Below are 26,493 nucleotides of genomic sequence, written 5' to 3'. Positions count from 1 at the left end.
GCCACTATACGTTTAATAAAATTGTGGGATCTATACAGAGAGCACTAGATTCTTTCTTCATTTGTCCCTTTGTATATATCTGGTCTACAATCCGGAGGTGAGAGGCTGGAGAGAGCCCCCCCTGCTCCGGGCCTCCATTGTTGATTAAATGCTGTTGCTGGCCCATTTGGGTCCTGAATTGAGGTGAGAGACCATTTCACTAGGTGAAGGGATTCACATGGTGGTTTTCTGGATTTCTTTGAACACCTTTGATTCCTGCATTTGACGGACAATTTATGGACACTTTTTTACGGATTGGTTAGCACTGGTCACTAATTAAACACCACTATTGCTTTATTCACATTATTATTGTGCACTTTTGTTTCTGGCTCATCACTTCTTATCAGTTTATTTTCTTCTAAGATTGCCCTGTATTTGGCTCCATCCATCTTCCCATCAACTCTGACCAGCTTCCCTGTCCCTGCTGAAGAAAAGCATCCCTACAACATGATGCTGCCACCACCATGTTACATAGTGGGGATAGTGTGTTCAGGGTGCTATGCAGTGTTAGTTTTCTGCCACACATAGCATTTTGCTTTTAGGCCAAAAAGTTCAATTTTGGTCTCATCTGACTCTAAAGGTCAGGTTCGTGGAGTGCATGACTAATAGTTGTTCTGTCGACAGATTCTCCCACCTGAGCTGTGGATCTCTGCAGCTCCTCCAAAGTTACCATGGGCCTCTTGGCTGCTTCTCTGATTAATGCTCTCATTGCCCGTCCTGTCAGTTCAGGTGGATGGCCATGTCTTGGTAGGTTTGCAGTTGTGCCATACTCTTTCCATTTTTGGATGATGGATTGAACAGTGCTCCATGAGATGTTCAAAGCTTGGGACATTTTTTAGAACCTAACCCTATTTTAAACTTCTCCATAACTTTATTATTGACCTGTCTGGTGTGTTGCTTGGCCTTCATGATGCTGTTTGTTCACTAAGGTTCTCTGACAAACCTCTGAGGGCTTCACAGAATAGCTGTATTTATACTGAGATTAAATTACACACAGGTGGACTCTATTTGCCAATTAGGTGACTTCTGAAGGCAATTGGGTCCACTAGATTTTAGTTAGGGGTATCAGAGTAAAGGGGGCTGAATACAATGCATTCCACACTTTTCAGATATTTATTTGTAAAAAATGTTGAAAACCATTTATCATTTTCCTTCCACTTCACAAATATGTGCCTTTTTGTGTTGGTCTCTCATATAAAATCCCAATAAAATACATTTATGTTTTTGGTTGTAACATGACAAAATGTGGAAAATTTCAAGGGGTATGAATACTTTTTCAAGGCACTGTAGTTTACATATTTTAATGTAATTGAAGAAAACTACAGTAGGAATGCAATTCTATAAGGTGGGAACTCAAGAGCCAGACTTTGCAAAATATAGGATGCCAGTAAGTGATTAATTACCGCTGAATTCACCCATTCCTTTATCTCAGGTGAAAAAGAAGGATCAAATAAAAGAAGAGAATCTAAGAAAGAGCAAAGCCATCGAAGAAAACAAAGAGCAAGAGAAATGGAGCACCTTGACATCATCTTTAAAAAAACAACTCAGGGAAAATTTTAGCTCTGGAATATCACATTTGGAAATATCAATGAATTCTTTGCGGACACATGCTGTCAGATATCGGGCACAGATAGATGCGCTAACCATGTGTATTGAAATATGGTTTGATCACTGCAGAACTGTTTGTACGTATTTTATGATATAGTATAGTACATACCTCCCACACTTTGAACTTGTGAATAAGGGACACATTAGGGAGATGGTGACCTGGGGTGCACGCGTAAAGTGACACATAAAAAGTGGGTGTGGCTAAATATTGGGCGTGGCCTAATAACTGCTCCCAGTCCCTTTTTACTACAAAAAGCACCACCACCTCCCCCCCGCGCTTGTCCCTGTACACAATTCCTCCACTCTGCGTGCACCGGCCTCCTCTCTGTACTCCCATTGGGATTGGGGATTTCTGGGGGAGAAACTGCACTTCTCCCACCACTTCTTACAGCTGCACTTCCCCCACCAGCATCGGCGCTTCCCCCACCTAACATATGCACCACAACCACTCACCCTCTGCCCCAATTACCCTCTCTGCTTACCTCTGCATCTCCGTCTGCTTGCCCTTACACCCAAAACTCCCTTCTTTGCTATACTCTGCACCCCAAACTTCTCCCCCTCTGCTAAAATATTTTCCTCCAAACCCCCCCTCTCTGATCATTTCTGCAGCACAAACTCTCCTCTCTGCTTACCTCTAAACCCCCCTTTTCTGCTTATGTCTGCATCCTACCCCCTCTATTCTTACCTTTTCACCCCAAACGCCCTTTTCTGAGCTGTACATCCCAACTCCCCTCTCTTCTAACCCCTGCACCCCAACTCCCCCTCTCAGCCAACTTCTGCACCACAGCTTCTCTCCTTCTCCTAACCTCTGTCCCCATTTCTGCTCACTGTTGCAAACCACTCTCTTTGCTAAACTCTGCACCCCTATCCTGCCTTGCTTAACGTTGGACTCCCAACCCCCCTGCTCACCTCTGCACCCCAACCCCCCCTACCTTGCTTACCTCTGCAACCACCTCTCTCTACTCACCCTCTCTTTACCTCAGATCCCCCTCTCTGCTCACCTCCACACCCAAATCCCTTCTTGATTCCCCTTTGCACCCTACTCTCTGTGATAACCTCTGCACCATAACCCCCCTCTCATCCCCTCCTCACCTTACTTTCCATTTTGTTAACCAGAACCTCAGGGCTGGACTGTTCTGTGTGTGTAGCATCCATGAGGCTGTGGGCGGTGTTGGCCAAGGTTAGTGATCCACATGTAGCTTGAGTTATTTACAATGATCAACCTGGCTGCCAGGTGAAGCACTGCTGCGGCAATATGTGAGTAAACTTTGCCAGAAGATGGAAGGCAGTGTGATTCCAGAGGATTCCATAGGATATACAGCACATGTGTGGCACCCATCCCTCACCCCCCTTTGTCTTTACCCTACACTTCCCCCACATCTCCTGTGGGCTACACTGATTCTCTGATTCTGTGATCCCCTGCAAGACACCATTACAGCAGCCAGCATCTCTCCATGCTAGCTGCCTGCAATTTCAGTTAGTGTTGTTTAGACAATGGGCACCGGGATTCAACCCGCACTCTGAGACTTGGTTGAAATTCTGGGAAGGTCCCACAGGATCCAAGACTGTTGGGAATTATGTATTTACTGTAAATTGCAAAACTGACAATTATATTGCATTATTAGTAGACTGTTAATACTTTAAACCAGCATTTCTGAATGAATGCCTATGGCTATGCATTCCCAGATGCCTGTGCTTTCTGTGCTGTTTCACTTTTGATTGGTTCCCTTATCATTTCATTTGTCTCCAGATGAAAAGCAAAAAAGCTCCAGCACCAAGACAATGTGAGCACCAAGACAATGGGGTTTGAATTTGCATTAGTCTAACAACTCACGTCCCCTGCCGCTGTTTAAAAGTGATGTGCTTTTCAAGCACCAAACACTGCAATGTGGGAGGTAGACGAGAGATTCACACATGCAGGGACATACAATGTATTCTCTTTACCTTGGTAGACAAAAGGGACAGGGAAATGAACAGAAAATATGTACAGTGATCAATGATAATAGCATTATAACCACTTATCTAATATTGAGTAGGTACCTCTTTTGCTGCCAAAACAGCCCTGACCCATTGAGGCACGTCTAGGCCTCTGAAGGTATGCTGTGGTATCTGGCACCAAGCCATTAGTAGCAGATCCTTTAAGTCATGTGAAATGTGAGATGGGGCCTCCAGGATCAGACTTCCATAGTGCATCCTAGTGCCATCCACATAATGTAAAAGAAAATGTGATTCATCAGACCAGGCCTCTTTCTTCCATTGTTCCTTAGTCCAGTTCTGATGCTCACATGCCCATTGAAGGCACTTATGGCTCTGGACAGGGGTCAGCATGGGCACCCTGACTGGTCTGAAGCTATTCAGCCCCATACAGAGAAAACTGTGATGCACTGTGTGTTATGACACCTTTCTATTGGCACCACCATTGACTTGTTCAGCAATTTGAGCTACAGTAGCTCTTCTATTGGATCGGACTACAAGGGCCAGCTTTCGCTTCCCACCTGCATCAATGACCCTTGGTCCCCATGACCATGATTTTCCTCCCTTGGCCCACTTTTGATAGGTCTGGCCACTGCTGACCAGGAACATCCCACATGATCTGTTGTTTTGGAATTGCTCTCACCAAGTTATCTAGCCAATACAGTTTGGCCAATGTCAAAATTGCTCAAATGTTTGCCTATTTTTTTCTACTTTGAACACGTCACCTTCAGGGACAACATGTTCACTTCCTGCCTAATATATCCCACCCACTTTCAAATGCCAATGTAATAAGGTTATCAGTTCTGCACTTTACCTGTCAGTGGTCATAATGGTATGGTTGATCAGTGTATAAGCTGCACGTAAGAAGATGGCCAGTTAAGTTGACCTTTTCCTTTGGCCTCATTTTAAACTAACAATAAAGCCCATGTTTTGGGTTTGTGAGGCAGTCCCAATATGTGAAAACATTTTGTTTGATTCAAATTTCCAGCTACATTTTCCAGTTTTTCCAGTGCAAGATATTTTGGTTTCTTTTAGCACATCTTAGTGTAACCTATGGGGCTAGTTCACACTGCATTTTTGTGCTCGAAAAATGCAGGTCTATGCAAGGGCATTCAGAAAACAATGGTTTTCTATGTGAAAAAATAAAAGGAGGTGCTGTTTAAAAAACTAAATCCGTGATGAATAAATAACAATAAAAATCTATATTCAATATAAATAAGTTCATAACATTTTGACATATATATGTAAATGTACATACGTGAATTACATCAATGTGTATGTACAACAAATATATATAAAAATTTGACAAATCAAGATACATATAAGTGATAAGTCTTCTTCCAAAATTAGATGAAATATAAAGTGCTTAGTGCATGCTTAATGAATAAAAAAGTCCAGCTGGAAAACGTAACAAATTAAGGTGAATATAGTCCAATAACCATAAGATGGGAACGAATATCTACCAAACACCCACACCGTGCTTGTAGAAAGGTCATAGAGAACTTTTCACCCTGTGAGTAAAATTAAAGAATATATGCTCACCAAAAGGCCTTAGGCCACAAGGACCTATGGCCACATGGACCTATGGGTGCTTCCTATTGTAGTAGTAGAACAATTCTCCTGCGCTCGAGTGAAAAATAGGCCGGAGGGAAGAGGAATACTTCAGACTTGGACGTGGACAAAGCTTGTGGTCTTGCTGCCCCTTTAGGATCAAGGGTATCCGAAACCACTTAGGGCATTACCACTAAAAATGTATTAAAATTATTTAAAAGTATACATTATACTCACAAAGCAGGTGTGAATGGACACACATCAACATAATACACATAAAGTCTCCAAGGTAGCCAAGGAACCGCACTGTGCTGAATGGTATGCAGTGTGCCGCATGATGCTGCTGTGTCTAGGCTGACGCGTTTCAGGGGCGAACCCCCTTCCTCAGAGCCAAAAAAGAATTGCTGCTGAACTACACTCTGGAAAGGCCAGTGATAAATGGGAGCTGGCCACACCTCTTCCTGTTCCACCTCAACCAGGGGGGCGGAGGGGAAGGGGTCAGATGGCAAGAAGGTGGGAGGTACGCCCACCTAAGCCAGAGTCAGACACCCGCCTCCCAAAGCCAGACCAGACTGTGTCGGCAGCCATATGGAAAGAGCAGCTTTTGAAACACTTAATTTAGAAACCAGAGGAATAGTAGAAAAAATATATATATGTATGCACAAAAACATATAAATGTTCAGGTGCAAAATCCAAACCACATTCTTATAAAACATTGTAAGCATATTGATTTTTGAATATTTTTTAGCTTTACTATTAAAGCGAAGTTGCGCTATTAAACATTTTTTGTTCTTTACCTCCATACATATCCTGGTTGAGGGAAAGAGAACAGGGTGCTATTGAGGACTTGGCACCCATTAATTTCCTAAGCGACATAGGTCCTTGTGGCCTAAGGCCTTTTGGTGAGCATATATTGTTTATTTTACCCACCGGGTGAAACGTTTTTCATGATTTTTCTACAAGCACGGTGTGGGTATTTTGGCAGATATTCCTTCCCATCTTATGGTTATTGGACTATATTCACCTTAATTTGTTACATTTTCCAGTTGGACTGTTTTATTCACTAAGCATGCACTAAGCACTTTATATTTCATCAAATTTTGGAAGAAGACTTATCACTTATATGTATCTTGATTTGTCAAACTGTTATATATATTTGTTATACTTACACATTGATGTAATTCACGTATATGCATTTACATATATATGTTACAATTTTTATACACTTATTTTGTTTTTTAAATCCCTTTATTTTTTCACTTATTCATGCATGTGTTTATCACATTTAAAGGGGCAGCAGTTGCCATATACTGCATTACATTTTTGGTTTTGGGCTTATTACCGCTTTAACCTTCAGTCTGCAGATGTCACTGCAACCTGAAGGTAGCACTGAGCATCGGTTTATGTAATGGTCAGTTATTATTACAGAAAATAAATGTAATAAAATATTTAGGTATGCAAAGTAGTCATAGAATTAACTATGCTAAGTTCAACCTGGGCAGTAGTCTTGTATGTTTATTTAGTTATCTTTTTCAAAAAATATACAGGTCATTGAGATTAGATTACCTTTAAATATGTATTTTTCTTGTTTCTTTGTTTCAGCTGAAGATAAGAGAGATATGAACATTGTAGTGGAAGCTATGAAGATTATACAGTCTATCATGGCTAAATACAAAGATATGTTACAAGGGGCAGATAAACACAGGATAGCTACTTATCTTAGCCAACTGGGTTTTCAGAACCTGTCCTGTTCATTGAAGGATACTGAGGTATTGTTTTTTTTTCTTATGGTGATTCAAAACTCATCTCGAATCAAGTAAAATTCTGCACCGAAGATGGATAAAAAAAAAATGTAATATTTATGCACTGACACTACTGCTGACTGAGTAATATAATGGAAGCAAGCATACACTGTCTGTAGAGTTGAGCTGATTGTCTTGTTCTACTAACATATAGCTTATTGGGGCAGCAGCAAAATTTCTGTCAAAAGCTACAGCAGAACCTTTGAACATTACGCTGCACTAACTTTGTTCTTCATAGTAAGTTTATGCTTGGTCAGACACTTATGTTTGACCCCTTTCCCACATACGGATAGTTTGTCAGTTTTTCATCCATCTGTTGATAGATGAAAAACGGACATTAATGCATTCCTATGGAAAAACCGATGTAAATGGATGATCATTTACAACCGTTTTCATCCGCTTCCGTCAACATCCATTTTTTTGACCGGATGAAAGCTCTATTTTTCATTCATTAAAAAAAAACGGATCGGACGAAAAACAAATGACAAAGGATGAAAAACGGATAAAAAAACTGATGACAACAGATGAAAAACTGATGATGAAGGATGAACAACAGATGAAAAACTGATGACAAAGGATGAAAAACATATGTTGACTGAAAAAAACAGATGAAAACAAAAAAGGTGACTGAACCAATGAAATGAACGGTCCGTATGTGTGAAAGTGGCCTAGGGTACTTGCAAGTGGTACTGATGTATGAAACTCAGATGCCTGGCAGAAAATTCCTGCATAAAAATACAAAGATGGTCTGTATAATATATGCATGTATTCATGTGTATTTGTGTGTTTTTGCATGTACAGGTCCCTCTCAAAAAATTAGCATATTATGATAAAGTTCATTATTCTCTGTAATGTACTGATAAACATTAGACTTTCATATATTTTAGATTCATTACACACAACTGAAGTAGTGCAAGCCTTTTATTGTTTTAATATTGATGATTTTGGCATACAGCTCATGAAAACCCAAAATTCCTATCTCAAAAAATTAGCATATTTCATCCGACCGATAAAAGAAAAGTGTTTTAATACAAAAAAAATCAACCTTCAAAAAATTATGTTCAGTTATGCACTCAATACTTGGTCGGGAATCCTTTAGCAGAAATGAGTGACTGCTTCAATGCGGCGTGGCATGGAGGCAATCAGCCTGTGGCACTGCTGAGGTGTTATGGAGGCCCAGGATGCTTCGATAGCGGCCTTGATCTCATCCAGAGTGTTGGGTCTTGCGTCTCTCAACTTTCTCTTCACAACATCCCACAGATTCTCTATGGGGTTCAGGTCAGGAGAGTTGGCAGGCCAATTGAGCACAGTAATACCATGGTCAGTAAACCATTTACCAGTGGTTTTGGCACTGTGAGCAGATGCCAGGTCATGCTGAAAAATGAAATCTTCATCTCCATAAAGCTTTTCAGCAGATGGAAGCATGAAGTGCTCCAAAATCTCCTGATAGCTAGCTGCATTGACCCTGCCCTTAATAAAACACAGTGGACCAACACCAGCAGCTGACATGGCACCCCCAGACCATCACTGACTGTGGGTACTTGACACTGGACTTCAGGCATTTTGGCATTTCCCTCTCCCCAGTCTTCCTCAGGGTCCGGTCACCTCTTCTCGTTGTGCAGCGTTTTCTGCCACACTTTTTCCTTCCCACAGACTTCCCACTGAGGTGCCTTGATACAGCACTCTGGGAACAGCCTATTCGTTCAGAAATGTCTTTCTGTGTCTTACCCTCTTGCTTGAGGGTGTCAATGATGGCCTTCTGGACAGCAGTCAGGTCGGCAGTCTTACCCATGATTGCGGTTTTGAGTAATGAACCAGGCTGGGAGTTTTTAAAAGCCTCAGGAATCTTTTGCAGGTGTTTAGAGTTAATTCGTTGATTCAGATGATTAGGTTAATAGCTCGTTTAGAGAACCTTTTCATGATATGCTAATTTTTTGAGATAGGAATTTTGGGTTTTCATGAGCTGTATGCCAAAATCATCAATATTAAAACAATAAAAGGCTTGCACTACTTCAGTTGTGTGTAATGAATCTAAAATATATGAAAGTCTAATGTTTATCAGTACATTACAGAAAATAATGAACTTTATCACAATATGCTAATTTTTTGAGAGGGACCTGTATGTCTACGTGAGTGTAAAAACTCTTCTAGTTTTTTTTGGGTTGTGTTGTACACACTTATGGGCATATACAGTATCTGCACGGATACACATAAAAATACTGTCCAGAATTGCAGATTTTTGTAATTTTTTTTTATTTTTATCATCGATCTACACGCAGCATGAGTGCTTGTGTACACAGGCCAATATAAAACAATGGTCTTTATTTAGATCAGTAAGAAAATGCCTGTGTGTCTAAAATTCTTACATTTTTAGCCATTAATGTGCAAAAGGCCTTTAGGAGGATTTGATCTGCTGTGTGGTTATGCTAATACATTTTATATTAGGCTAATAACACATTTTAAGATTTGCTTTTCATCAACTAAATGTTAATAAAGTAAGTCACTTTGATTATTAGACATCAACACAATCTGTTATTGTATTGTATTCTTTTGTTATATGTTGCGCCAAAACTGTAATAAATAACACAAAACATGTAAACACCTTTACAGGTACCTAGCAAAGAAGGTAAAAAACATAGTTGTGGAGTTGGAGTTGGTTCGGCTCGTTTTCAAATGAAATACATGGGGCCATACTTGCAGAGAGATGAGAGGACAGACCCAGACCCGAGAGTGCAGCATTTCATACCAGATACTTGGCAGGTAACAAATGCAGTGCAAGGTTAAAAACAATATAGAAAACTTCACAAAACAGCACCTACATTTTCAAAACACAAAAAAGCAGCAGCTGAAAGCCTGCCATGACTAACATCAGAAGTAGTGCAGTAACACTTGCATCCCAACCAGTAAGGCCCCTTTCACACGGGATGTCCGATTAGATCAGCCTGTTTTCTTTTTCAGGCAGACCTAAACAGACCCTCCAGACTCTTCTATGGAGCGGCAGATGTCAGCGGACACATGTCCGCTGACGCCCGTGGCCATTCGTTGCTGTCTGCCAAAAACAGACGGATGGGGGTCCTATACCAGTAGGTCGGATGGAAACGGACATGCAGTCCATTTCCATTTGATTGTCCCATATAGGACAGCAGAACTGTGTCCATGTCCGCTTTGCATCTCCCCCCCCCCCTGCTGAGCAAGCGTATTCTGCTTAACGGAGGCCTCCGTGTGGAAGGGGCCTAATAATAGTATGGAAAATGTTCTAAAACCTGTGTAAATTTTAAAGTGGTCATAAAGCCTCATGCTTTTTTTCTTAAAATAAAAACGATGTTTATACATATCTGCTCTGTGCAATGATATTGAGGAGGAGACCGGAGCGGTGTGAACCACTCTAATTGCTTTCTCACTCACAACGGTGGAATACATCTTGAACTGTGTGAAAGCACGCAGTGTGCATTACACTGGAGGAGCGCTGCTAATGCTGCAATGATTGACTATGATTTAACGCATTAGATGTAAGGGTTTATTGACTTTATAGCAGCAGCTAATGGTTCAATGAACTTTACTTTTGTTAATTGTTTGAATTTTCTACATGAGCGCTGGGATTAGTGCTTTATTCGCTTTTATTGTGTTGAAAATGATATTGCACAGAGTAGAAAAGCAAATACCGTTCCATGTGAAGTGTTCCAGTTTAACCCTTTCTCTGTGCAACAAGATGCTGGTCCGATCCATGACCCAGACAAACTACCTGGTTTTGGCAATCCAAGAAAAGACAGATGTATACTTGTTCTGAGTCAGTGATTGTATATAAGCAAGAGTCAGCATGACCTCCAGGCCAGTAAAATTAGTAGTCAGTGACGGCAGCCTTCATGTTTTCTTTAAATAGCTAGAAATACCAGCTGAAATGCGCATATATGGGAGCTGTTTTACTTGCTAAAATATTTGTATTTCTGTTTACCAATTTTGAGATTTACAAAGTCCTACTACACAGCACAGCCAGGTTGGTGATCTGACTAGATATAAGCGATATAACTTAATCACCTTGACACTGCTAGAATGGACAGTTAACCGGTTGCCGACCGCCGCATGACTATATACTGCGGCCGTCAGCCCCGGCCAGGCAGAGTGACATATCTGTACGTCACTTGCCTGTCACTTCCTTGTGAGCCAATAGCGGGCGGGGTGCGTGCCCGTGGAGGCGCGCTCCCGCCGCGGCTCGTTCACAGGGAAGTTAGTGCGTGTGACCGGCGGACCCGATGTCCGCCGGTCACTCACCGATGGTCGGTACAGAGGGAGAAAGTCAGGCGGCTGATGTAAACAAGCCGCCTGTCATTCTCCCCTGTGTAGAAACAGTGCTCAGACGGTTCTACTATGTAGGACCGTTGATCACTGTTCCTACACTAGTAGCCACAGCCAATCACAGTAGAAAGCACGCCCCTAGGGGCACACTTAACCCCTCTCTCCCCAATAAAGTTAACCCCTTCCCTGCCAGTGTCATTTTGCAGTAACAGTGCATATGTATAGCACTGATTACTGCAGTAATGTCACTGGTAACCCCAAAAATGTCAGTCAAGGGTCCGATCTGTCCGCCGCAATGTCGCAGTACTGCAAAAAAATCGCAGATCACCGCCATTACGCGTTAAAACAAAAAACACCAAAAATGACAGAAATCTTTCCCTAACTTTTGCGCAAACCAATCAAAATACGCTTTTTGCATTTTTTTTTTTTTTTTTTACCAAACATAGGTAGCAGAAAACAAATTGGCCAAAAATGTTTAAAAATTTTGATTTTTAAATTTTTTTGGGGGGGGGGGGGAATTTCATATAAAAAAATGTGAAAAATATTGTTATTTTTGCAAAATTTACGCTCTTTTTTTGTTTATAGCGCAAAAAGTAAAAATCGCACAGGTGATCAAATACCACTAAAAGAAAGCTCTGTTTGTGGGGAAAAAAAAGGATGTCAAATTCGTTTAGGTACAGCGTCGCACGACCGCGCAATTGTCTGTTAAAAAATCGCGCAAATTTTGCAGTAAAAAATCGCAAAAAAACCCCTGGTCTTTAAGCAGCCAAATCCTCCGGGGCTTAAGTGGTTAAAAGGCAGCAGCAGACGAATGAGCTCTTTCAATTGCATACTCAATTGTCCATTGCTATAACTAGGTTCTTTGTTGTATAACTTCTGCACTGCCTGTTTGGCTCTTAGAGCTTTCCTTACCTTTTCAAGTACTGTTTTATTGGAGATTACAAAACACTGATTCTAGGTCAAATGCAGGTATTTATTCTTCACTAGTAGTTTAGGTGTTATGACACCCACATTTTATGAGGGATTCAGAAATGTAGCAAATTGAGATTGTACAAAAGGTGCATTAGTAGATAAATGGAACAGCCCTTAAATCATGTACAAGATATTACATTCTTGATAGAAATAACATATTCACAATAAAGAGTACAACTGAGAAATGGAATTCTACAATTTAATTTAATGTGTATCATATTTTACTGTATTACAATGACCTTCAATATGACTAATTGTGTTTACTGTCAGAGGGAACTCCTTGATGTGGTGGACAATAATGAATCTGCAGTGATAGTGGCTCCCACCTCTTCAGGAAAAACCTATGCCTCTTACTACTGCATGGAGAAAGTGCTAAGACAAAGCAATGAATCAGTTGTGGTTTATGTTTCTCCTACTAAGGTACAGTAATATCCTCTCACAGCTTTTGAAATCCTTGAATATTTAACATAAAATAATAGCCATCGAAAGATACAAAATGCAGCTGGTTCAGAAGGGACCAGCTGAATTTCATTCTCTTTGTAACCCTCCATGTATGACAGAAATTGATCATTGAATGGACAAGCTGGAAAGCTTTTGTCGATCAGTGTTTGCAGCCACTGATCAGTGTATTCTGACAGTGACTTGTCCCGCTGTCAGAATACACTATCCCAACAGGGGAGAAACAATTAACCATCTATGATCAGAGCTGTAGTATATACATGTAGCACTGCCCCTTGAGGACTGCTGAATTGTTCACCTTAGGATCCCCCTGGGTTACCATTAGCAACTGCAGCAAGCACAATTTAACTCTTTACTCTAAACAGTCGAGGGGATGTAGTTGTTTTTGTGTTTTTATTAAAATTAGGGATGGGATACTCCAACTTGAACTATTCACAATAGGTGAGGACTCCTGTCTGAAGATGCAGCCAGGCTGCTGATTCACCTTGCCACTTAGATGAATTTAGGATTACTTGTTGGGACGAACTATCTTTGGGATACACATCCAGTACCCCCCTTTCATTCCACCTGCTGACACCTGTCCTCTGACTATCTTACACCGGGGTGGCCCCCCTCAGGTCAGGCTCTTAGACATGATCCCCTGTACTCACGATACTGTTTTTCGAGGGTCTCTAGTGTTTCCACCCCTCCAGTCAGCCCTCATGGACCTCTGGGTTCAGCTCCTTCCTTCCTGGTCCCCAGGCCAACTGTCCGTGAAGCCCTCCGTGTAGCCACTGCTACAGAGGAGGAGACAGCCACCACCCTCCCTCCAGGACGCAGCACATGTGCTCCTGGCTTTTATACCACACCCCACAATGCACTGAGAAAATCAGTCTTTGGCAATCACTGGGGCTGTATCAAATCCTGTGTACCCATTGGTCAGATTTCCTCCACTGTCCAATATGCCTCCCTATTGGACCAGTGTGAAACACTCCCTAGACCAGATGAATCACACACTGAGCACATTGAGCAGACCTAACTCATAGATCCTGCTCTCTGGTAGGCAGAAAGCAATATAGATTTGCCTGCTGCTCCTCTGATAGGCAGACAGAGGCAAAAACTATACTCTCTCACTAGCACCTACCTAGGAGGGTGCTACATACGCTACATTCTGCTAATCATTTTCCACTCATGTGCATTTATATGGTTATAGATCTTCTTGTATCTAAAGACATTAGACTAGAGGTTACATTAACATATATAATTGTTCTTTTTCATTATAATAGGCACTTGTAAATCAGGTTGTAGCCACTGTAAAATGTCTGTTTGACAAAGATCTACCAAGTGGTATGGTATTATGTGGAGTTTTCACAAGGGATTTTCGCAATGATGCATTAAATTGCCAGGTGAGTATCATCCATCACAGCTTACAATTGTTGAAACATAAATTAACAAATTTTTAAAGATTATGTAAAGGCAAACTTTTTTTTCCTTAGCTTTGCATGGAATGCAGAAACCTTTAGGGCCTCTATCATGTTTTTATTGGTGTCCGTGTCCCTTAAAGATTCACCAATTTATCTGTCCTGTTGTCAACAAAATAGAAAGTGAGGGAAATTTCAAAAATTGTTACCAGAACAAGAGGGGGAGGTAAAGCTTCCAATGGGGCACCTATTTCAGTGACAACTGTCCAAGTTGGGGTTTCTCCCATTTTATGGCGATTTTCTGTAATTTCCTGTTGTGTCTAAAGAAAAGAAATTGAAGAGTAATCTACCCAGAAGGAAACATACAGCAAGTATTAAAATGATAATACTTCCTTACTCTAGCTACAGCTAAAAGAAAGGAAGTTTTGTCATTCATACACTTTAAGGTGTACGTTTAGTAAACTGAGAAGTTTTCTCTCAGTTCACTTCTCGGCAGTTCTCAGAGAAAAAATATCTCCTCTGGCACCCAGTTTAGAAGGCGGAGAACTTCACTTCTCACAAGGTGATCAGAGGAGAATTTTTTTCTCTGAGAACTGCCGAGATCTGTGTATAACTGGGGGGACTGCCTGTAATCTCACGAGATATTGTGAGATTACAGCCGCCCCTAAGTTTAAAAAGTGAAACTAAAGTTTAAAAGAACTCGTAATGACATGTTCTGACACATGAAAACATATCTATACACACATGCACAGTATATATACATACATACAGTATATATATATATATATATATATATATATATATATATACACATACATACCAGTACATACAGTGTATATATATATATATATATATATATATATATATATGTATATATATATATATATATATATATACACACCAGTATACACACCAGTACATACAGTGTATATATATATATATATATATATATATATATATATATATATATATATATACACACCAGTACATACAGTATATATATATATATATATATATACACCAGTACATACAGTATACATATATATATGTATATATATATATACACACCAGTACATACAGTGTATGTATGTATATATATATATATATATGTATATATATATATACACACACCAGTACATACAGTATATATATATATATATATATATATATATATATATATATATATATATATATATATATATATACACCAGTACGTACAGTATATATATATATATACATACACCAGTACATACATTATATATACTGTATATATATATATATATATATATTGTGACAGGAAGTCAGGTAAATCTGTGGATGTTGTCACAGACAGGAGATACATTTCCACCTGGTTTAGAAATTACTATAGGGTGTCGGCTGCAGAGGTAGCCAGAAAGGTGTAAGGACGTTGAAAGAATTCAGCTGTTCAGGATGAGGCAATTAACGTCCTTACACCTTTCTGGCTACCTCTGCAGCCGACACCCTATAGTAATTGGTGAATTTTCTAAACCAGGTGGAAATGTATCTCCTGTCTGTGACAACATCCACAGATTTATCTGACTTCCTGTCACAATATATATATATCCACCAGTACACACAATATATATATATATATATATATATATATATATATATATATATATATATATACACAAACATACACCAGTACATATATATATATATACTGTATATATACAAACTATATATATATATATATATATATATATATATATATATATATATATATATATATATATATATACACACATACATACACCCACAAACATACATACATACATACATACAATATATACATTCATTTTGAACCCACTGGTGCTGATATATAGGAAGAAAGAAGTCTTCTTCCTCTAATCACACAGCTTCTCCCCCTGATTCTCCAGGAGAAGCAGGAAGAGGAGATCTTCAAAGAGAAGCACAGTGATAAGGTGACATCATGTGTTACTAAACTGGCCATTTCTGTTGCAGTGAATGCAAGCCGTTTGTGTACTGAGATGAGAAGAGAAGAATATGTGCTCCACTACTCTTCTCAGTAATTTAAACCGGCAATGCTCTGAGACAAGCCGTGATCATCCAGATCTCGGCTTATCTCAGTTTACTAAACGTACACCAAAGTGAGGAGAAATTATCATAGTTTACTTTGATACAACAAAAAATGGAACAATATCAAAGCACAAAATAGTTGAGTTTATCATATTGCCAGTACCTTTAATAAGAATATTTGCACAAAATGCACACACAATAGTGAATTAATGTTAAAGACGTTTACTGCTTTCTGAGATCAGCAATGACAACCTACTTGGGAGCAAACTTTTAGAACTTGAGTAAGAGGGACACCTCAGAGAGAAGAACACCTGCGGCATGCTCAATGTGCTATGGTGAAGAATGACTGTGGTAAATTAATTAGTTAAATATTGTGTGTGACTTTATAAAGTTTAAAGGCCCGTACACACGTACCGATTGTTGGCCGTGAATTTTCGGCCGCCGCCCGATCGGCTGATTATCGGCTTGTTAGTATGATGATTCCGACAACCGACTGCGACATTTCAGCCGAACAAAATCTGGTGTGCAGGCTATAAAATTTTTGTTGGCCGTCAGCAGAAACGGCCGATTGTTCTTCAGTCAGTACAGATTTTGGCTGACAAAAATCAGATGATCAAGACTGGGCATGCTCAGTGAAGAAAAAACACACGAAAAGTAGACCAGAACATGACATCACTTCTGCAGTTGGTTGTTGTTGGCCGACAAAATTCGCGTGCAGTCTAGAGCACATTTCAACCAACACAACAACAATGGACAAAAGACGGCCGATCGGTCGGCCAACAATCGGTACGTGTGAACGGGCCTTAAGGCCTCGTGTACACTGCAGCTGCTAAACTCACGTTTAGGAGCAGTTGGGGATTTTTTTCAGCAGCCCCTGAACTCTTCTCAATTTTATCTTATGTGTACAGGTTTTTGAAAGCAGATAAATCGCATTCAGGACTGTAATTTACCGGCATTTCAAATGCCAAATGCTTGTAAATGCTTGAAAACGCGTATAAACTTTTAGATACTATGTTAAGCTGCGTCAAACGTTTTTTTGACATGTCAGAATCAATGGTTCCCTATGAGTGCTGTCTTAACTGATCCGACTTTCAGTCCATTGATTTGAATTGAAGTCGCATCCAAGTCGGATCATCATGAGGATCTGCTCTAAACTCTGAGGATCTTGAAGGGGAACCCCATGCCAAAATGAAAAAAAAAAATAGCGTGGGGTACCCCCCAAGATCCATACCAGGCCCTTTGAGTCTGGTATGGATCTTAAAAGTGAACCCCACGCCAAAATGAAAAAAACAAACAAAAAAAAAAAACATCCATACCAGACCCTTATCCAAGCATGCAGCCCTGCAGGTCAGGAAAGGGGGAAGATGAGCAAGCGCTCCCTCGGACCATACCAGGCCACATGCCCTTAACGTGGGGGGTGTTGGTGCTTTGGGGCAGGGGGGCTCTGCGCTCCCACCCCAAAGCACCTTGTCCCATGTTGATGGGGACAAGGACCTCTTCCTGACAACCCAGGGCGGTCTTTGTGGGGGTCTGCAGGCAGGGGCTTATCAGAATCTGGAGGCCCCTAGATCCCACCCCCCCATGTAAATGAGTATGGGGGTCATTGTATCTTTACCTATTCACCCCCCAAAAAAGGCAGTGTAGTGTAAATAACAAAAGGAGGTGGTTTTGACAAGCCCTTTATTAAAAATCTTCCACCAATCTTCTCCCTCCGCTCTTCTTCTTCATGTATTCTTTCTCCAGTCTTTTTCCTTCATAGTTCTTCCTCCCGTCTTCTCCACCACTGCTGTCTTCTCTGCCGCTTACCCAGTACTCCTCCGATGCTGAAAACAGGAGGAAGAACACTGAAGGAAAAAGACCAGAGAGAGAAGACCGGAGGAAGATTTTTAATAAAGACTTGTCAAAACCGTTTTTTTTTTTTTTTTACACTACACTGTTTTTTTTGGGGGGTTAATGGGTAGGGGTACTGTCATTTACATGGAGGGTAGTAAATGTCATTCACATGGGGGGGCTGGATCTGGGGGCTCCCTTGTTAAAGGGGGCCTCTAGATTCCATTAATCCCCCTGCCTGCAGACCTCCACAACCACCACCCAGGGTTGTCTGGAAGAAGCCCTTGTCCTCATCAACATGGGGACAAGGTGCTTTGTGGTGAGGGCGCAGAGCCCCCCTGCCTCAAACTACCCACACCTTCCAAGTTGAGAGCGTATTGCCTGGTATGGTCCAGGAGGGGGGGCTGCTTGCTCGTTGCCCTCTTTCCTGACCTGCTGGGCTTCATGTTTGGATAAGGGTCTGGTATGGTTTTGGGGGGGACCCTCACGCCATTCTTTGTTTTCATTTTTAGTGTGGGGTTCCCTTTCAAGATCCATACGAGACTCAAAGGGCGCTGATTTTTTTCTTACATTTTGGTGTAGGGATCCCCTTCAAGATCCTCAGAGCACAAGTTGCACCAGAAGTCAGATCATGATGATCCGATTTGGATGCGACTTCTATTCAAATCAATGGGCTGAAAGTTGGATCTGTTAAATCAGCTCTCATAGGGAACAATTGATTTTGAATAGGGGCAGAGAAACACTGCTAAAAGCTAACGTGTGCATTAAGCCTAGGTCTGTTTAGGTATACTCCAAACACATATGCTGCAGTCCTTGTACTCACAAAATGCTGCTTAATTACAGTGTTACAGATGAGAGTCTTACCGACACTCACCTCTTTCACAAAGGATCGTTTGTGAACAATCCCCCTTTCCATCATCTGAATCAGTAGGAGGAATATACAGAGAAGAGGGAAGCACCATCTAAGTGTAGTAGTTAAAAAAGTTAAAAAGCATTTATTAAAACTTTGGTAATAAAAGCATACAAGATGGTAAATATACATATGCCCATCATGTACAGAAAAGGAGCCTCTGTTTTCCCTGTCCTGTGTTTTCTCCTGAAGTGATGGAAAAGCTGGTGGCTGTTTCTTGCTGTTGCTCTGTGTCCTGTATCATGTGCCACTCCCTGTACAGTGGCGTAACTGCCAGAACTATGCTTAAGTGATCAGGCAGGAGATCACTGCTCCCAACAGTATGTGAATAGGTGTAGAACCAGGTTTTCAGGTGGTTGTGGGGGAATTGTGCAGTGGTTGTTTTCTCCCCCTCACTTAAAAATAATTAGTGGTCAGTGGTGCCCTCACCCAAAAAGCATTGATAGTCAGTGGTGTTTCCTTCCCCACTTAAATAGCACAGGAGGTCAGTAGTGTTCCCCCTCTCCCCAAAAGGCATTGGTGGTCAGTGGCTTTCCCTACATACCCCCCCCCCCCCTTGCAGAAAAGCATTGGTGTTCAGTGATATGTTTTCCCCCTCCCCATTTTTCTAAAAAACAGTGTTTTCAGGTTGTTTCGCCCCCCACCCTTGAAATACATTGTTGGTTGGTAGTGCCCCCCTCCAAACCCCTCTTCGAAGCATTGATGGTCAGTGGTGTCTCCCTCCCCTGAAAAGCATGGGTGGTCGGAGGTGTTTCACCCCCCCTGCCCCTGAAACCATTAGTGTGTAAACAGGCGCAGTTATCTAGTCTGACACTAGGTGGCTCTTTTCCCAGAATAGTGTGTGGTAACAGAGAATAGTGTAATAAGGTGCTAGGTCCCTTTTGGCTAGAGCCCTCCTGTAGTCATGGGTGAGTCAGTGCCCATATTTAAGCCAGGTTGGTAGGAGCCTTAATGCAGTATGGGCTTGGGAGCCAGGGACCTAACCAATATGCAGATGTAGTCAACTAAGTGGAGGCCCCGGACAGAACTGGAAAACAGGGTTAGGTGGTCCTGCACTCAAAAGAGCAGGCTGCAGTCATCCTGTCTTTTATGGTGATGGAGGCTAGAGAGGGTTGCAAAAGGCCATTTAGGCTAGGCCAAGTGTTTCTTGTAGTGAGACTATACCTTTGGAGGACCTGGGAGAAGTGTACTAAAGCCAGCGTTGAATTGCAGTGACCTTGTCTCAGGAACTACATGCAAGGAGTTGTAAATTGGACACAAATAGCCCAAGGCAATCCAGAGCCCTCTGATTGAGTCCTAATGACCCTGAGAAGGAGAAAGAGAAGGATGTGGCAAGTCTCATACAGCACCGATGTATAGCTAGTAAGAAGCCCTGAGTAGTAGCCACCTGTTCTATAAGTGCAGCACTGCCAAAAGCAGGTGGCTTTAGAGTTGGTAAGTAGCACTAGTAAAAGAGCTCATTAGAAGAGGTTCTGGGCAGGAAACCTACTAGGCAGCAACATGGCCGGATGTAGGGAGGTGCTGGGGCGGTATGTTCCCCCCCAGATTTCACGTGTGCCCCCAAACTCCCCTTGGGCATCCTGTCCAAGTTCCCAGTGCCGCTGTGCCAACAGCACATACTGTAGGGATGGCGTCAGGGGGCGCATGGGCATAGGGCTATAGCGCCTTCATGTCACAGAGATCAATATTTTCTAGCCACCCGCAGCTCCACCTCCCACAGCACCTCCTGCCACTGCTGTTACCTATAATAGTTGGTTGCTAGGACTGCCTGGCATCCTAACAACCAACCAAGTGCTGGCTTGGCACCCAGTGCTAGCTTCTCCCCCAGTATTCATAGAGGAGGACAAGACTTTCTCTTTCAGATCTTTGACCCCGACAAAGGGAGTTGACTGTGGGGACTGGAGGAGAATGAGAGGGAAGGGACCCTCCCAGGAAGGTTGCAAAGAACAGGGCTCACAGGGTTACGTGCAAAATGTCAAACTTTATTAAGGAAAAAATGGTGCAGTACAAAGATAAGTACACATATAACAAATAAAAACTACCTGATAGCGGAATTGGCACAGGTAGTGAAGGGCCGACCCCTGGGGTCAGTATTGGGGGTGCGTGTGAGGTAAAGCACCGCCCAAGCCTAGCACTGTGGTAGCTACTGGGATACTGTCTAAGAGAACCCTATGGGAAGGGAGTGACATGTTGGTGAACAACTTGAGTCACATCTACCAACCCTGTGTACTATTAGTTCTCGATATCTAAGATATGATCAGCAGTGTATGACTGGTGTCTGCGTGAGTGACACTTTTATTGAAGATAATGGACAATTATAGCAGTGGGTATATGTAGACTAGAAATGTCTGGGGGATGCCATATACACTCTAATTCGACAATATTGCATGCAAATCATAATCAAGATGGAAATATATGCACATATAGTGTAAAGGGTGGCCACCCGACATAAACTTGCTGATGTCTTGTTGTGGTCATATAAGAACCAATCGTCCCCTCAATCGCGTGGGAAGGTCAGTCCCATTTTAGGGATGGAGGTGGTTTGTGGACCACAAAGCAAGTTGGAGGCTCAGTAGAGTGGAGCTGAAGACCCACAATATGTGGGGATGAGGAGGTGGGGAAGGGGTCCCAGGGGAGACACGGTGGTGGAGAGAGGGAGCGGAGTGATCAGGTATTGGGAGAGATAACCTCGCCCCGGAGGAATGCAGATGCCACCTATCCTGCTGCGTGAGATCGTGACTGGGTCGAGTCACTGCCACACACTAGTCAGGGGAAAAAAGCTAGACATCGGTATTCCACCCAGGGGAACAAAAGTTCCTAGGTCCGTCCAGCAAGGGGTGTGGCAAATGGAGCCTTACCGGTAGCTTTACCTCCCTGACCAGTCCGGTGTGGAGGGCCCATTACAGTATTTATAAGAAACCCTTATTGCACATAATACCCTCCGAATTGAAGTAATCCCCCCTTTTATAAGTTCTTTCCTCTGCTTAAATACGAGTGCTTCCCCTGGGTAGTGCCTGAAATCTCCCCATTTACAGATTTTCTGTAAAAAACATATTGCTTCTTATCCCCTCTAGGGCACTGCTCATCATCGGGTTACTGACAATAAATACATCTAGTATCAAAATATGTGTCTTTAACCTTCAAATTTGACTAGCCATATTGTCAGTGTATATGTATTTACACATATCTATGTTTTAATCTTTTTTAATTCCCTTTCGTTGCTATTTGAGCCAAAAAACAGATGTGATACCCTTTGTTGACCACAAGATGGCGTTAACTCAATTACTGGAATAGCTGAAACCAATTATCCCTTATTGGGGGGTCGGCTATATAAACTGGATTATTAGACTACGCCATTACGTTCTGAAGAAGCGTGCGCGGGCACGCGAAATGCGTCAACGGTCGACGCCAGCACTTGGTAGACATCATAGGAAGCTATCTGTCTCAGAGAAAGACTAGTACGGCACAGTCACGTGGGACGCCTGAGGAAGTTGCGTCGAGGGAGTTCCGGCATCTCGCACTTAGAGACAGTGCGCTATGGAAGAGTCCATCGGTTGGGTACAGAGAGGTCCGAGTATCGGCTAGGACGTGGAGTACAGTGTATCGGAGAAGAAAGCACATCCCACCGGCTGTGAGTATCTCACCGAACCAGAGGCACGGGACTCCGCCCCTCCACACTGGACTGGTCAGGGAGGTAAAGCTACCGGTAAGGCTCCATTTGCCACACCCCTTGCTGGACGGACCTAGGAACTTTTGTTCCCCTGGGTGGAATACCGATGTCTAGCTTTTTTCCCCTGACTAGTGTGTGGCAGTGACTCGACCCAGTCACGATCTCACGCAGCAGGATAGGTGGCATCTGCATTCCTCCGCGGCGAGGTTATCTCTCCCAATACCTGATCACTCCGCTCCCTCTCTCCACCACCGTGTCTCCCCTGGGACCCCTTCCCCACCTCCTCATCCCCACATATTGTGGGTCTTCAGCTCCACACTACTGAGCCTCCAACTTGCTTCCACAAACCACCTCCATCCCTAAAATGGGACTGACCTTCCCACACGATTGAGGGGACGATTGGTTCTTATATGACCACAACAAGACATCAGCAAGTTTATGTCGGGTGGCCACCCTTTACACTATATGTGCATATATTTCCATCTTGATTATGATTTGCATGCAATATTGTCGAATTAGAGTGTATATGGCATCCCCCAGACATTTCTAGTCTACATATACCCACTGCTATAATTGTCCATTATCTTCAATAAAAGTGTCACTCACGCAGACACCAGTCATACACTGCTGATCATATCTTAGATATCGAGAACTAATAGTACACAGGGTTGGTAGATGTGACTCAAGTTGTTCACCAACACGTCACTCCCTTCCCATAGGGTTCTCTTAGACAGTATCCCAATAGCTACCACAGTGCTAGGCTTGGGCGGTGCTTTACCTCACACGCACCACCCATACTGACCCCAGGGGTCGGCCCTTCACTACCTGTGCCAATTCCGCTAATACAGTTTTTATTTGTTATATGTGTACTTATCTTTGTACTGCACCATTTTTTCCTTAATAAAGTTTGACATTTTGCACGTAACCCTGTAAGCCCTGTTCTTTGAAAACTTTCTGGGAGGGTCCCTTCCCTCTCATTCTCCTCCAGTCTCCATGATGTGCTTGGTTGCCTATGGTTCCCAGTCATACTGTCCGTATGGATACGATTTATCTTGGTCTGATCTGACCTTTATTGGGTGTTTGGATCCCACTCACGGCACAGCTTTTACCCTATGACTGTGGGGAACCTCCTGTAAAAGGTGGTGACTGTGGGGACCCTTATGTAAAGGGAGGACTGCGGGGAGCTTTATGTAAGGGGGGTATGACTGTCGAGACCCTTATGTAAGGGGGGTGACTGTGGGGACCCTGATGTAAGGTGGGGGTGACTGTGGGGACCCTGATGTAAGGTGGGGGTGACTGTGGGGACCTTTATGTAAGGGGGGTGACTGAGAGGACCCTAATATAGGGGGGCTGACTCTGGGGATCCTTATGTAAGAAGGGGTGACTGTGGGGGCCCTAATGTAAGGTGGGTATGACTCTGGGGAACCTAATGTAAGTAGAGGGACTACTCTGGGGACCCTGATGTGAGGCTGGGGAGGGCTCTAGAGACCCTGATGTAAGGTGGGGGTGATGCTGGAGACCCTGCTGTAAGGGGAGGTAGGGAGGGTGGCTCTGGGAACTCTGGTGTAAAGAGGGGGACTCTGGGCCCCCTAATATCGGGGGGGCTCTGGGGACCCTAATTTTGGAGTGAGACTCTTGTGTCCCTGATGAAAGAGGGGAAGTGGGAACTTTGGGAACCCCAATGTAAGTGTGAGACTTTGGGGACCCTGATATAAGTGGGGAACTGTGGGGACCCTAATGTAAGAGGGGACTCTTCAGACCCTTATGTAAGGAGGAGGTGGGCCCTAATGTAAAGAGGGAGACTCTGGGAATCTCATGTAACTAGGGAAACTCTGGGGACCCTCCTTTAAGGGAGTGACTCTAGAGACCTTGATGTAAGGAGGGGAGTTCCAGGGAACCGTGTTGTAAGAGAGGGGGAATCTCAGGAACCCTGACATAAGGGGGGCTACTCTAGGAACCCTGAAGTTGAGGGGGGGCTCTGGGGACACTGATTAAAGGTGGGTGACTCTGGGGACCCTAATGTAATGGAAGAAACTCTAGGGATCTTAATATTAAGGGGTGATCCTGGGAATGATGTAATGGGGGTTACACTTGGGACCCTGTTGAAATGAGGGGAACTCTGGGGACCCTGATGTAAGGGGAGGTGAGGGGAAGGAACCCCAGGGATCCTGATGTATAGGGGGTGACTCTAGGAACCCTAAAGTTTGAGGGGGGGGCTCTGGGGACCCTAATATAAAGTGGGTAGCTCTGGGAACCCTAATGCAAGGGGTTCACTCTGGAGATCCTGATATAAGGGGAGGAACCCTAGGGACCCTGATGTAAGAGGAGGGGACTTTAGGGGGTTCTGATTTTCTGATTTGGGGGGGGGGGTAACTCTGGGGACTCTCACATAAGGGGTGTTTCTGGGGACCCAGATGTAAGGAGGGTAACTCTGGGGACTAGGGCTGCACGATATTGGAAAAAAAGTACATTGCAATATTTTTTTTTCAACTATATATATTGCGATATTGAGAGGAAATCATGGAAGTATTGCAGCAGCGCAGCCTTCTTCTGATTGTAATTGCAGATTGCACCATATAGCCAGGGCAGGCCAGAGTTAATGTTATTGCAGGGATTGACAGTGACAGTCAGTGTGGATTAGGCACAGTCGGGACTCACAGTGGTGGCAGGAGGTAGAAGAACACAGCCTGACATGACATCCGTCCAGTCCCACACGTTCGACGGTGTACTGAAGTACTCAGTGAACTGACTCGACTCTTCACTCTGAAATGTTACAATACAAGCTTGTTTCCAGTTCTTCAGTGTCAGTGTGCTGGGGGCCGCTGATTGGTTACAGGGAGTTGCTGAGCTCCTCACTCTAGGATCATATTACCATCAGCTGGAGAACTAGGCTAGCTGCAGGCAGGCAGACTGAACGTGTGGGACGGATGTCGGGCTGTGTCCTGCTACAACCACTGTGAGTCATCCCGAGTCCCGACTTCTCCCTGCCTAATGCCTATGCCTTACTATCGTATCTTCAGCGATGTGACTATCGCCCACGCCCACAGCACGATAGTCGATATCACATCGACTATCGTTCAGCCCTACTGGGGACCCTGACATAAAGGGGTGATTCTGGGGACCCTGATGTAAGGGGGGTCACTCTGGGGACCCTGATGTAAGGAGGAAGACTCCGGGGACCATGATGTAAGCATGGATCTGGGCACCCTCAGTTATGGTGGAGGAACCCCAGGGACCTTCATGTAAGGGGAAGGGACACTAGGGGTCCTGAAGTTTGGGGGTGACTCTGGGGAACCTGGCATAAGAGGGTGATTCTGGGAACCCAGATGTAAGGGGTAGGGCTCTGGGGACTCCGTTTGAGGGGGAACTCTGATAGGGATTTTTGATGTAAGGGGGGATTTGGTGTGAACAGGTGGGCTTGTCCTGTTTCTGCACTCTATATGTTGTCCTAAATGTTACTTACTACTAACCAGTGCATTCTATACATTATGTTGTACATTACATAGTCCTGCCCAAGTGTTCATTGCCCCATCAGTTGCTGGTTTTAATGAATGTCTTCTTCTAAGCTCAGTCAGACAAAATAAACACGTTTTGTGTGCCGAAAAGTGTGATAGAAACGGTAACCGTTTTAAAAATTATTTTTCTTTCTGAGATTTATGTGTATCTATGAGAATGTATTTTGTGAAATGGTAAGTAGGTTTTTTTGTATTTTTTTGTGGGTACAAAGACTGGTATTTGTGTGTAAAGTGATTAGGCATGGGTTCTCGTTAATCATCCACCTTTAAGCCCCTCCCACTGTTAGGCAAAATCTGTCCTCTGTGTCACATTTACTGATCCCTGAACTCTGCCTCACCTACTACTGGTCTCTAAACTTTGCCTCACTTATTGTTGATCCCTGTCCTCTGCCCTGCTGACACCCTACAA

At 43.0% G+C, this 26,493-nt stretch overlaps 1 protein-coding gene across 1 annotated transcript in view; it reads left to right on the top strand.

Annotated features, from left to right (window-relative positions):
- LOC309545028 (putative ATP-dependent RNA helicase DDX60) overlaps positions 1–26,493 on the top strand; it is a 496,323-nt gene that overhangs the window by 209,731 nt on the left and 260,099 nt on the right. Inside the window, exons 14-18 of the mRNA XM_082244135.1 lie at positions 1,472–1,724; positions 6,775–6,941; positions 9,585–9,734; positions 12,510–12,659; positions 13,964–14,083. Of these exons, the coding sequence (XP_082100261.1) occupies positions 1,472–1,724; positions 6,775–6,941; positions 9,585–9,734; positions 12,510–12,659; positions 13,964–14,083 (840 nt within the window). The remainder of the gene's footprint in view (positions 1–1,471; positions 1,725–6,774; positions 6,942–9,584; positions 9,735–12,509; positions 12,660–13,963; positions 14,084–26,493) is intronic.

Source organism: Pelophylax lessonae, assembly GCF_965119305.1.
Source record: "Pelophylax lessonae genome assembly, chromosome: 1".
NCBI classification, from domain to species: Eukaryota; Metazoa; Chordata; class Amphibia; order Anura; family Ranidae; genus Pelophylax; species Pelophylax lessonae.
This window is presented reverse-complemented; position numbering and strand designations above follow the sequence as displayed.